General features: G+C 39.8%; 1 protein-coding gene across 4 annotated transcripts in view; it reads right to left on the reverse strand.

The window, feature by feature from the left end:
- The window catches only part of sorcs2 (sortilin-related VPS10 domain containing receptor 2), a 612,212-nt gene that overhangs the window by 372,848 nt on the left and 224,766 nt on the right, over positions 1-14,598 (reverse strand). For all 4 annotated transcript variants that reach the window (XM_078213272.1, XM_078213290.1, XM_078213281.1 and 1 more), the window contains exon 3: positions 11,499-11,598. In XM_078213272.1, the coding sequence (XP_078069398.1) occupies positions 11,499-11,598 (100 nt within the window). The remainder of the gene's footprint in view (positions 1-11,498; positions 11,599-14,598) is intronic.

The following is a 14,598-nucleotide window of genomic DNA, read 5'->3' on the forward strand; positions in this document are numbered from 1 at the left end:
GTGATAGTGACCACAATTCGGTTACGTTTACTTTAGCGATGGAGAGGGATAGGTATATACCGCAGGGCAAGAGTTATAGCTGGGGGAAAGGAAATTATGATGCGATTAGGTGAGATTTAGGATGCATAGGATGTGGAAGGAAACTTCAGGAGATGGGCACAATTGAAATGTGGAGCTTGTTCAAGGAACAGCTACTGCATGTCCTTGATAAGTATGTACCTGTCAGGCAGGGAGGAAGTGGTCGAGCGAGGGAACCGTGGTTTACGAAAGAAGTTGAATCTCTTGTGAAGAGGAAGAAGGAGACTTATGTAAAGATGAGACATGAAGGCTCAGTTGGGGCGCTTGAGAGTTACAAGTTAGCCAGGAAGGACCTAAAGAGAGAGCTAAGAAAAGCCAGGAGGGGACATGAGAAGTCTTTGACAGGTAGGATCAAGGAAAACCCTAAAGCTTTCTATCGGTATGTCAGGAATAAAATAATGACTAAGGTACGATTAGGGCCAGTCAAGGACAGTAGTGGGAAGTTGTGCGTGGAATCGGAAGAGATAGGAGAGGTGCTAAATGAATATTTTCTGTCAGTATTTACAGAGGGAAAAGGCAATGTTGTCGAGGAGAATACTGAGATACAGGCTATTAGACTAGACGGGATTGAGGTTCATAAGGAGGAGGAGTTAGCAATTCTGGAAAGTGCGAAAATAGATAAGTCCCCGGGGCCGGATGGGATTTATCCTAGGATTCTCTGGGAGGTTAGGGAGGAGAATGCAGAGCCTTTGGCTTTGATCTTTATGTCAACATTGTCTAAGGAATAGTGCCAGAAGACTGGAGGATATCAAATGTTGTCCCCATGTTCAAGAAGGGGAGTAGACACAACCCTGGTAATTAGACCAGTGAGCCTTACTTCTGCTGTGGGCAAAGTTTTGGAAAGGATTATAAGAGATAGGATTTATAATCATCTAGAAAGGAATAATTTGATTAGGGATAGTCAACACGGTTTTGTGAAGGGTAGGTCGTGCCTCACAAACCTTATTGAGTTCTTTGAGAAGGTGACCAAAGAGGTGGATAAGGGTAAAGCAGTTGGTGTGGTGTATATGGATTTCAGTAAAGCGTTTGATAAGGTAAGCTATTGCAGAAGATACGGACGCATGGGATTGAGGGTGATTTAACGGTTTGGATCAGGAATTGGCTAGCTGTAAGAAGACAGAGGGTGGTGGTTGATGGGAAATGTTCATCTTGGAGTTCAGTTTCTAGTGGTGTACCGCAAGGATCTGTTTTGGGGCCACTGCTGTTTGTCATTTTTATAAATGACCTGGATGAGGGTGTAGAAGGATGGGTTAGTAAATTTGGGGATGACACTAAAGTCGGTGGAGTTGTGAACAGTGCGGAAGGATGTTGTAGGTTACAGAGGGACATAGATAAGCTGCAGAGCTGGGCTGAGAAGTGGCAAATGGAGTTTAATGCGGAAAAGTGTGAGGTGATTCACTTTGGAAGGAGTAACAGGAATACGGAGTACTGGGCTAATGGTAAGATACTTGGTAGTGTGGATGAGCAGAGAGATCTCGGTGTCCATGTGCATAAATCCCTGAAAGTTGGCACCCAGGTTGATAGGGTTGTTAAGAAGGCGTACGGTGTGTTAGCTTTTATTGGTAGAGGGATTGAGTTTCGGTGCCAGGAGGTCATGTTGCAGCTATACAAAACTCTGGTGCAGCTGCACTTGGAGTATTGCGTACAGTTCTGGTCGCCGCATTATAGGAAGTATGTGGAAGCATTGGAAAGGGTGCAGAGGAGATTTACCAGGATGTTGCCTGGTATGGTGGGAAGGTCTTATGAGATTGTTTTCGTTAGAGAGAAGGTGGTTAAGAGGTGACTTAATAGAGGCATATAAGATGATCAGAGGATTAGATAGGGTGGATAGTGAGAGCCTTTTTTCTCGGATGGTGATGGCTAGCACGAGGGGACATAGCTTTAAATTGAGGGGTGATAGATATAGGACAGATGTCAGAGGTTCTTTACTCAGAGAGTAGTAAGGGCGTGGAATGCCCTGCCTGCAACAGTAGTGGACTCGCCAACATTAAGGGCATTTAAATGGTGATTGGATAAACTTATGGATGATTTTGGAATAGTGTAGATTAGATGGGCTTTAGATTGGTTTCACAGGTCGGCACAACATCGAGGGCCGAAGGGCCTGTACTGCGCTGTAATGTTCTATGTTCTTATACAGACTGAAGTACATCCTTGCTCTTGTATTCTAGCCCTCTTGACATGAATGCTAACATTGCATTTGTCTTCCTAACTGCCGACTGAACCTCCATGAAGAGAATCTTGAACAAGGACTCCCAAGTCCCTTTGTGTTTCTGACTTCCTAAGCATTTTCCCATTTAGAAAATAGTCTATGCCTCCATTCCCCCTTCCAAAGTGCATAAACTCACACTTTTCCACATTGTATTCCATCTGCCACTTCTTTGCCCACTCTCCTAACCTGTCCAAGTCCTTCTGCAGCCCCCTGCTTCCGCAATACTACCTGTCCCTCTAAATATCTTTGTATGTGAATGAGCTGATGTAAATCTAAATCCCACAATGAATGAGCTGATGTAAATCCTGGCCATTCTGTCACATTCACAGTGCTCAATCTGCTTCTGAAAACTGCCTTTCGCCAGGAACAAAATATGAAAGCATTGGGAGAAAGCATGAACCAGAACAAGTGCTTTCTAGATGGATGTCAACCAGATCTACCTATGATTCTGCATTCTTGCTGTTTCTGCTTCCATCATAGACTGTGCTTTTACAGGAGTGGGCAGCAATAAGCTAATTTAAGAAACATTAACAGTTAACATTTTATAGTTGACAAGCCATTTGAGTATGTGATTAAAAACTCAGCTCAACAGTATTCAATGCCTTGGAAACCCAGGGAAAGGTTTACAGCAAAATAACAAATGCTGTGTCCTAACCATTTTACAGGAAGTAACTAAAAAGATTTTTCACTCCTTTGTATGCATAAGTGGTGTACACCACGGAGTCATTTAAAAAGCTGGACAGAAGAAGCAGTGCTCAGTTGAAGGGTAGCAATCTCCATGTGTGATATGCTCCTCAAACTACAGATAAAGATACTTAATGCAGCTGGTGTAGTTGAGTTCAGATTGTCTGAACACTCAAATACTGGTCTTTTATTACTCATTGCTAGGTTTCAGCAATTCAGATCCTCACCATAAATGATAATGAACAGTCAGCCTTCCAATTTTATCTTTAATGCATTGAAAGATTGAAAGGGTTGAAGGTTTTAAATATGCATGAAAGACCTCGAGTAATTAATGAGATTTATGTACCCTTTCATGTAACACCAGCACAAGGTACTTTACCATGAAGTAGAGTCAAGTGTGCTCGATCTTATCTATAATTTATTAACATTCACAACAGACCAATACAGAACTATATTATCTTGTAAATGTCAATACAGCCAGCATCACAAAATATTTCACACATGCATTTTCATAACAATCCAATCCCTCCTTCTAATAGGTTTCATCTTGTATTGCTTTTATATTTTGGTGCACAGGCTTTATAAAGCATTCAGATTTATCATACTTCTTGTCTGAATTATGTGAGGGATATTAGTGCCGGGTAATGGGACGCTATCCGTTTCAAATATGCAGTGGGAATATTTTGTACAAATTTACATTTCTGGCATGGAACTTCACTCACTGAGAGCACTTATCAGGAATTCAGGGCAAAGCCATGTTCCCATTAGTTTTCCATGGATATGGTGGAAGACAAGGAGTTGGTGCTGAGGGAATGCAGCCTGTAACAGGGACAAAAGTCATTGGCTTCAGACTTCCTAAAGGTTAACTGGAGGAAATTTCTATTCATCCAGTACTGCAGGTCAGACAAGCAGTCTGACAATTTAGAAACAATGAAGGGGTTGAGAGTGATCATGGTAAGGTAGAACTAGTTGGCACGAGGGGAGACAGTGGTAATGATACTGGATTAGTAATCCAGGGACTCGGGCTAATGCACTGGGGACATGGGTTCAAATCCCACCATGGCAGCTAGTGGAATTTAAGTTCTATAAATGAAAAAAAATTTAGAATTAAAAGCTAGTCTCAGTACTGCTGACCATGAAACTATTGTTGACCGTCATGATAACTGGCTCACAAATGCCCTGTAGGGAAAGAAATTTGTTATCTCTACCTGGTCAGGCCGACATGTGACTCCAGACCCACTACAATGTGATTGACTCTTAACTGTCCTCTGAAATGGGCTAGCAAGCCACTCAGGTCAAAGACGGTCAGGGATGGGAAACAAATGCAGGTATTTGCCTGAAGTCTGAATGCCTGAATTGCACACCATAACATTTTAAATTCTAAATTTAGAATTAATTTGTGCTAATAAATGGAAGAACACACATACATAATATATATAACTAAACCAATGGTCATTACTGGCTCAATATCCTTATATCTCTACCTCACATTATGTGAGCACCATCACTACACGGATGTAACATTCAAGCATCTGTCCAAGGCAACGAAGGATGAGCAAAAAAGGCAGACTTCCTAGCCTCAAATATGGCTCCCAGGCCACTGCCAAAGCATGCCTGATGTCACTCTCTCTGCCCTTTCCTTCCCAATTGCCCTCCTCCCCAACCCCCACTGATGGGAGACATTGCAGCTTCTTCCAATGAAGGTAGGCAAGAGATCAGAAAGTGTGAAGAGCATGGCTTGGCTTGGAGTTTTATCTGTCTACATGGTCGTTGGCAACCACCACAAAAAAACAGCTTTACTTTTTTGTGACCTTTAGTTACTTCGCCACAAATATTTTGTGGGTCATTGCTACTAATTTATCATTCTGTACCAGAAATAAAATACTGTTAGAATTTTTGCGAATGAGGAAGTTTCTATTTGCAAAGTCTGCAACTTTGGAAAGTGTTATTTCAGCAGAAAGTGACCACTCTTTTGAAAAACAGATCATATTGCACTCCATGTTAAATAATTTTAATGCTAATTTCCCACATAATGAAACCCCATGGTAACATGGTTTTATGAAAAGGAAATCCTGTTTTTGAGGATATAACTAGTAAGGTTAATAAAGGGGAACCAGATGACGTAATATACTCAGATTTCAATAAGGTGCTTGATGAAGGCACCACACAAAATGTTAAAATATAAGATAAGGAAGGGCTCATGTGTTGGGAGTGACATATTCACATGGAGAGAGGATTGGCCAACAAACAGGAAACAGACAGGAAGGAAGTAGGGATAAATGGGGTATTTTCAAGTCAGCAAACTGTGACTAGTGGAGTGCCATATGGATCAGTCCTGAGGCCTCAGCTATTTACAATCTATATTAATGACTTGGACAAAGACTCAGAGTAATATATCTAAGTTTGCTGCTGATAATAAGCTAGGTGGGAAGGCAAGCTTTGAAGAGGACTCAAAGAGATATAGATCAGCATTTAAAAGAATGAGAGGTGATCTTATTGAAGCAATCAAGATTATGAAGGGACTTGACAATGAGATGTTGTGTCCCGTGGCCAGAGAATCTGGAACAAGGAGGTCAGAATTTCAGGATAAGGGTTTGATAATTGAGGACCGAGATGGGAAACATCTTCACTCAAAGGAATCTTTGGAATTCTCTACCTCAGTTGTAGGTGCTCCATCATTGAAAACATTTAAGACTGAGATTGATTGATTGTTGGGTCTCTCAGGAAATCAAGGAGTGGGCTGGAAAAAGAAGTTAAAGCTGAAGATCAACCACCATCTTACTGAATGGCAGGGCAGATTCAACAGGTCTTACTGTCTACTCCTGCTCCTATTTTTTAACATTCTTATATAAATGACGGGAGACAAGGAGAAAGCAGACTATTTCAACTACAAACCCGATTTGCTCATGTTCATCCTGTATATGACCGTGCAAAGATGATGCACCGTGTATCAAACTACAGCTATGATGTGAGGAAATGCACTGAATATGTGAAATGCACTGAATATGTGAAATGCACTGAATATGCGAAACCCACTGTTGTTCCATCAAAGTATTAGAGCATTTGTTAGGCAAAGGGATTAATGATTAGGAAACTAACACAGGTATGAATCAGTCATGGTCTAATTGAATGGCAGAACAAGTTCATGGAGTTGAATGGTTGACTCAACATGTTCCTATGTTCAAACCACCAAATCAAATCAACCATAGAAGTTAATGTGGCATTAAGTGAGAAATATAACAACTGCTGCATCTGCTATTCCAAGTGGTAAAAGGTTAAACTGAACTAATTTTCATCTCAATCCATTTATTACGCATTCCTATATTTAGAAGAAATTAGGGAATCATTTCACGCCTCTCATGATATTTAATGGTCCTGACAATGGATGAGTTACCATTAATTTTCCAGAAACTTCCATTGTCAAAAAGCTGAACCTTTGTCACATAAATAGAGCCTTCATAGATCGTCATGCATATGATCAGTCCAATATAATTCAAGGCTTTCAAGTCGCAGAACTAGACAGGACACACACGCACAAAATACAGTGTGCACTGCCAAGTACAGTGTAACTAGCCCACGATGTAAAGGCTTCTGGGAAAATGTATTTAGTCAGGGCAATCGAGCCTGCTCTGGCCAATTAATTATCGTCGTTGCTCAGCCTGTCAGTGTATTAGCCCCAGTGCAGAAAACAATCACTGCTTGTTCCATGGCTCAAAGCTGGTTATTTATCTGAACCAAGAACATTCAAACAATAGCAGCCTTGCTGGCAGTCAGCAGAGCCCTATACAAGTAATCTGGGAATTATTACTCCAAGAATCATTTATCTTCAATGTCAGTTTGTCAGCTAATGACAACACAGAGAACCATCACAGCTTAAATGCTCTTTCACTACTGAAATCGATTGGACAAATTAAAAATCAACATAGTGCCTCCAAATCCTTAACAGTATACACAATGCGCCTTGCAATTATCCATCTTCACAGTTTGATCAGCAACAAATGATTCTTTTTTTAAAAAAAAGATATTTTGAGAATCTGTTGTGAAAAGATTTTTATGGCAGGCACAATTTGCAGCCGATGGTTTAAAAATATCTAGGGATTTATATTTAAAGAATTACAGTTATTAATTCAGGCTGAAATTTTGCAATCGGAATATTTTGTTTCAAAACATTTAGTAAATATAGCTACAAATAACACAGAAGAGTAGTATGGTTTGTCCAGTACATCAGCTATTAGATACGTTTGGTTAATTGGGAATCCAAATTTAGCTAATGACATTTCTGATTACTAAATAAAAAATGAGTATTAGGGACACAGAGTAAAGCAAGCGATAATGAGTCAGCAGCCTATTCAAATAACTCTTCATCGCAGTTTAACGATGATGGTATCTTGCAATGGAAAAAAGAATCAGGAGGGATGTAAAATGAGCCGCCAATTCAGTATCACCTATTTTACTTCATCATAGAAGTACAAAGCTATCCCATAGACACCAGCATTGGGCATCTAATTTCGATATTCATATTCACAAAACAACTCATATATGTTAACCTTTTTGGCTGCTTAAAGGTGAAACGGTAACCTGAAAAGAGGAGCATTCACGTATTTTATGATTGTGAGCACTTTACTTCCACAGCTACTGAATGGAGGTAGAAATTTATGAAGTAAATATAGACACCAAGTATATTTGCTTCCGTTGTACGAAAGGTATCTTTCACTAAAATTAGTGTATGCAGCTAAAGCAGAGTTGTCACCACCACAACTGTTGTTAATTCGAGGTTTCTATTAGACAGTTCTGGTATACTATGCAGTTGTTGGCTTTCCAATTCTGGACCTAATCTGCAATATCTTTGAAGGCCATGCCTGCAAACAGCTTTTTCTAACTTTTGTCTTCCTTGAAAGATATTCACTGCGGCAGTGCCATTATTGCAGTTTTCATTACTTCGTTAAACTTCCCCTTCAATTTTTCACTCCGACATGGACATTATTTTCTGGTTGAAAAAGTGTGTAGATAACCCACTCTTAAATCTGTCCTGATTACTGGAAGAGGTGTAAAAATGACCTCATGTTCACACTCCAAGAGTTGGGCACAAAAATCAGTGCTGACACTCCAGCGCAGCACTGAAGAAGTGTTTCATTTCTGGAGTTGCCACTTTTCAGATGAGACAATAAAACCAAGTCTGCTCCATTAGACAGACGTAAAATATTCCATGGCACTATTTCAAAGAAGAGTTAGCAAGTTATCCCCAGTGTGCTGGCCAATATTTATTCTTCAGATCAACATCACAGAAAACAATATCTGGTCATTATTTCATGGTGTCTCATAGTCCCCATGCCAACTCATGCTCCCCAACCACTCCATATCTTTCATACTCCTATGCCACCTCCAGAGCCAGACACCCTGGATCCACTATGGGCAGGCCTTAGGAGCCATGTAGATATAAAAGAAAAACATTTTAACAATATAATATAACAGTTATTTATACACCCTTGATAGCGAAACAATTTCCATTCATGAAATTCATTCAAAGCTTTTAATTCTCATCAAGTTGTTAATCCTCCAAGTAAAACAATTAAACTTCTATTCAGATCCCAGGTCAGAGACAGCTAATCTTTTAATAGCATCTAAGGTCTGTCAATTAAACTATGAACTCATTAATACTTGCTGATATAATTGGAAGTTTTGAAACTCCACCAAACATTCATAATGACATAGCAACAGTACTGAGGGGGAAAATCAACAAGAGCTCCCTTGAAACTACATGAACAGATGCTAAGTTAACATTTTTTCTAACCTATGCCAGATGGCCTGTCAATCAAAACAATCTAGCAGACAGCTTTTCCTTAACTCCCACTGTCAGCTTTGGCCTTTGCTTTAATGTCTTAAGAGTGGAGTATTTAAAAAACATTCAGATCAGAACACTTAAGCAGACCTATCTGCTCCTCAAGGGTGTTTACATAGACTCTATCAATTTGCACACTATGGGATATGTCCCTTGCAAAAGCCAAAACGGAGTCTGTTGAACTCAGCACTCAGTTCAAATGGTGTTCCAGATTTTGGGCTTCCCTCCTGTGAGATTCAAGCCATGCCCTTCCAAAACTGTGATATGTTGGAAATCAGGACTTCTGCATCCTGGTTCCATCCACCATTTTTAAAGATCCACAGAGTCTTCACCACACTGCAAAAATCCAGCCCCACATGTTGGCACTATCTCAAACATTTACTCCAGAGGAACATAAACTTCACCAGTGGCCAAAGTGACAACCTTGGAAATTTACAAACTGAGCCTACACAGAAGCATGCATGAATAAAAGCCCACTGACATGGAAATTCTATTCTGACCAGGAATGCTCAACTTCACAGAGTTAAGTATATTTGAAGCATGAAAACATCTCAACAATTTGCATATTCATGGAATCCAAACAGGCATAAACCAGAAAAATAACAGAATTTTAAAATATCTGATTTGAAGAAAAAGAAAAAAAACAAGCAACAACAAATACTTATGTGACACTTCATTGATGTGGAGGAATGATTTTAATTGTCAATTAAGGATTCTTGTTTCAAAACAAAAAAGGATATATGTCACTCCAACACCCTTTAAACAGGCAGGTATTACAAGGTTAAACAAACACACACTGCCAGATTTGGCCTAATGTTGCATTAATCACGCACAATTGATCACAAAGTGTTTTTATTCTAATACTTGATATATAGTTTCTGCATTTTATGCCTGATGAAAAACATTGAATAAATCTGAAAATAGACACCTTGCTGACGCAATTGACATAATCACATCATTAAATGATGTAATCTCAAAGTATAGCTACAGGAAACAGAGTTCAAGAACCTTGCTAAGAAATGTGGACAATGGGCATTTATATATTGAATGTAATCCAATTCTGAAAGCATCCAAAAAAAAGGACATATATTTATTTTTGCCATTACATAAGCAGGTGATGTAACACTTCAGTTGATTTCAGCTCTGTCTCTAGTGTATTCAAAACAGACAAATATGTTACTGAGGGAACATTTGTTTCTTAATATATGATGAGAAAATTACTGCTTCAGAAAATATTTAACCCTTTCTGTGACGCCACATCAGAAACTAAAGTAACCCAGTGTAAATCCAATTGCTACCTCACCCTATATCATCAGGAGGAATCATTTCATTAAGGTACTGTGAAGTATTTTCTCCTGGTTCTGCTTGTAAACAAAATGTCATTGCAGATATCTCCAATAGCTCCCTCAAAATTTAACAATGTTTAACTTTCTTTTTTAACGTGACTAGGCATTGTGAGCTTTCTACCGCTTTTAAACACTGCCCAGAGCTATAGAGATAAGACTAATAGCATTTCACAAGACACTGAATTTAGGGATTCTCTTGTTTGTGAGAGAGGACAGCACATGCATAAAAGCCAGTTATGAAATACTGTATATGTATCGTAAGCCCCAAGGGGCAAACTAAGAGCTTTGGGTTCCCGATTCCACAGAGGCTGGCATAGGACAATAACAAAAAATACAGTGCAATTAATTATTTTGCACCAATCTGCCAGATTGACATAGCCATTTTGTGAAGGTGCCCTTCCACTGTTAGATCCTTTGAGAAATAGAGCTACAATGTGTATAGTTCACCTTGTCAACAGAATGCCTTTATTGAAATGAATGATAAGCTCTGAAATTTGGATTTGCATTCACAAATGCAATTTAACAATATTCAAGATGCATATATTCTTGATTTTCAGGCTGAAACCTCAAAGCTTGGTCAAGAAGTGTAAAGAATGAAAAATAAGTGTGCAGTTTAAAAGAAAATAACTTGGAAGTTGTGGTCGAGGTGGGATTTTCCTTGCTCTTGAAATTGCATTTCAAAAGGTAACACTGCAGAAGCACTGTTTCAAAATTCAAGAAAAATATTTGTAATTTCACAGCGCATTTTAACCCTTCCCGACAGAAATTGGAGTATCAATTCTTTCAATACAGTCACTCAAAAGAAATGTATTAACATTTTTCTACTACAAGCTGGAACAAGCCATGGGAACCAGTGTGGGGCTGTCAACGTTTCTGGATTAGTAATGGTTTTAATCCCTGACAAGGGATCTCATTACAAGCTTGATTTTGTGAATTTTTAAATGGAAACGTTGATCAGTTTCTTACCATACCTGATTTTCTGTGTTGGGACCATTACAAAAAGAAAGGAAACACTCTGCTGGGATACAAAATTTGAGCTGGGTGTTGTCATCATGTCGACCTTTCAGCAAATAAGAAGCTGAGGGAAAAATAGACTATACTTACAAAGCTGAAATAGTTCCTGTCTTTTGCAATATTACTAGCTCTTTGCTGATACATTTCCCTGCTGCATTTTGCAGAGCACTTAATTAACAGTGACATCTAACAGCAAAGAAAAGCCTCTTCCCCTGGTCATCTGTAAATTTGCATTTAAGGCATTACAGTGTTGGAGCCAAAACTAGAGGAAACAAAAGGTCTTTAAAATGCTCCCTGCCCACATTTCCATGCTCTAGCTTTCTCATACCTTCTTCTTGTTTGCAGGGCAAATGTAGAAATTGGTGATTATGTTGTTGGTGCCAGATTGCAGATTCAGTTTTACATAGTTGGTTCCATAATCGGATGACCTGTCAACAAAAAAGAAGCAGCAATGAGTAACTAATGGTGATATGACTGTACGTGAGCTTGGAAAATGTCCACTTTTACCAATGCCTGGAATTAGAATTTTACACAAGTGAATGGCTTTTGTTCATCTAGTTTAGCCAAAAACTATTTCATTTTGAACATATGAGCATATGAAATAGGAGCAGAAGTAGGACATTCAGCCCCTCAAGCCTGCTCTACCGTTCAATAAGATCATGGCTGATCTGTTTGTGTTTCAAATTTCACATTCCCATCTACCCCGGATGGATCCATTTACCACTGCCTTAAAAATATTCAATGACCCTCCCTCCATCACCTTCTGAGGCAGTGTTCCAAAGTTTCACAACGCTCGAGAGAAAAAAAGCTCAAACTCTGCATCCTTTCACACAGCTGACCACACCATCCTCCTCAAAAGCCTCACCAATGTTTACCAACTGGGTGAGACTGCTCTTGCCTAGTTCCATTCTTAACTCTTTAATCACTTGCAGCGTATTACTTTGTGGTGATGGTCCCTTTAAGGATCAATCTGCACAAGGGTCACATGACCCAGTGAACCATTGAGCAGAATGGGGGAATCACCCTGGTAAGAGTGGTATTCTGTACTCAGTCACCTTGGGAGCTGATTGCAGCCATGAGGCTGCAAGCCTTTATATCACTTTAACCTGTAAATAAGTAAGTTGTGTTTTCCCTAAACTGATGGATGAACATCTTGACAACTGGCGATGAAGATTTTAAAAAAGACCTTCAGATAGTTCTCATAGCCCCAAGCATGCCCGACTCCAAATCATTCAGTGAGCTCATGGAATTGGTGAAATCACATTTCCAGCCTAAACCATCAGTCATACTCCAGAGATTCATGTTTAATTCAAGGGGGGAGTGTCCCAGGCGAAACGATCGCTTAACATAGCATTAAATTGAAACAGATATCGGAATGCGATTTTGGAGCCTCCTTGAATGAATGGCATGTTATGGGACAGATTAGTCTGCGGGCTGAATAATGAGGCGATTCAACGAAAATTACCTGCAGAGGTCAATATAATTTTTTTTTTGTGCAATGGAGATGGTGCAGTCAATGGACAGTGCTGAAAAAACTGCACAAGAGTTACAGAGCATGCTAAATGGCACCATTCACAAATTAGGGTGGGATTTTGCAGTCAGCAATGGCAAGGTAGGAAACAAGTTCAGTCATAAATAAGACAAGATGATTTAGAAGAGGTTATCAATCAGCAATGTTTGAAGTTGAATGCTAACAATGTGGAGGTGACCACTCCCCACTTCGCTGCACAAGAATTCGGAAACCCACTGAAACTCTTAATTTATAATTGACTAAATTCATATAATAAATGTTTAATTATTTGGGACTATGCAAATTACTTATCGACATTTGTATAAGAGGGGGAGGGATGTGGTGATCGTCCCTTTCAGGATAAATTTGTATAGTAAAGGTCACATGACCTGGGCCATGACATAACTCCTTGAATATGTGCATACTGGTATATTAAACCATAAAATAGGAAGATGATGATTTGGGCTTTTATAAAAAAAAGACAAGTTTAATAGCAATTCCTCATATAGTAAGTGCTCAGTCTTATCAGAAGGGAAGATACAAAATTGGAGACAGGTGGAAAAGAAAGAAAAAATCGTAGGCGAGTAGCCAGGGCCATTCTCACCCATTCAGGTTCGTTGCCAGTAAACTTCAGGTTTATTTATTCTAGGGATTTGAGCATCACTAGCAAGAGCAGAATTTATTGCCCATCTTAATTATCCCTGAGCAAGATGGTGGTGATCCACCTTCTTAAATCACTGCAGTCCATTGATGGGATTTCCTGGTAGCATCTGCCCTGAAACCAAAAATTTTCACCCAAGGTCAATGGACCACTAAATTTTCCCTTTCACCTGCTGCGATTCTGCGGTGGGCAGGACTGGAAAATTCACTTCCATGTGTCTGTTAGGCATACACCCACAGTGTTGCTAGGAAGGGGGTTCCAGGTTATTAAACTAACAGTGAAAGAATGGCAACAGAGTTCCAAGGCAGTATGGTCTGTGATTTGGAGGAGAATTTAGAGGTTTGCACGTAGATACAGACTGCTTCAATATCTGAGAAGTTGCAAATGATGTTGTAGACATTGCATTCATCGGCAAACATTCCCAGTTTGGCTTTATGATAGATGGATGCTCACTGATGGAGCAACTGAAGATAATTCAGTCTGGGGCATTAACTTGAGGAACTCCTGCAGTGATGTTCTCCTACTGAGATGATTGGCCTCCAACAACCACGAACATCTTTTGTGCAAAATGCAATTCCATCCAGTGGAAAGTTTTCCCCTAATTCCAATTGACTTTAATTTTGTTCAGGATTCTTGATGCCGCATTTGGTCAAATGCTGCCTTAATTTCAGAGCAGCAACTCTCACGTCACTTCTGAAATTCATCTGTTCTGTCCATGTTTGGACCAAGGCTGAAATGAGATCTGGAACCAATTCACTGTCATGATGTGGAGATGCTGGCGTTGGACTGGGGTAAACACAGTAAGAAGTTTAACAACACCAGGTTAAAGTCCAACAGGTTTGTTTGGTAGCAAAAGCCACACAAGCTTTCGGAGCTCCAAGCCCCTTCTTCTGGGAGCTCCGAAAGCTTGTGTGGCTTTTGCTACCAAATAAACCTGTTGGACTTTAACCTGGTGTTGTTAAACTTCTTACCAATTCCCTGTGCCAGAATACAAGGCAAGTATCAATGAGCAGATTGTAGTTGCACAACACTGTTTGATAGGACTATCGATGACTTCATCATCACTTCACTGATGATTGAGAGCAGTCTGATGGGGTAGTAATTGGCCTGATTGGATTTGTCCTGTTTTTTGTGGACAGGATGAACCTGGGCAATTTTACACATCACCGGGGAGACGCCAGTGTTTTAGCTGAACTGGAGCAGCTTGGCTAAGAATGCAAGTAGGGCTAGTGCACAAGTTTCCAGTACTAATGCTGG

Source organism: Mustelus asterias, chromosome 1, assembly GCF_964213995.1.
Source record: "Mustelus asterias chromosome 1, sMusAst1.hap1.1, whole genome shotgun sequence".
NCBI lineage: Eukaryota > Metazoa > Chordata > Chondrichthyes > Carcharhiniformes > Triakidae > Mustelus > Mustelus asterias.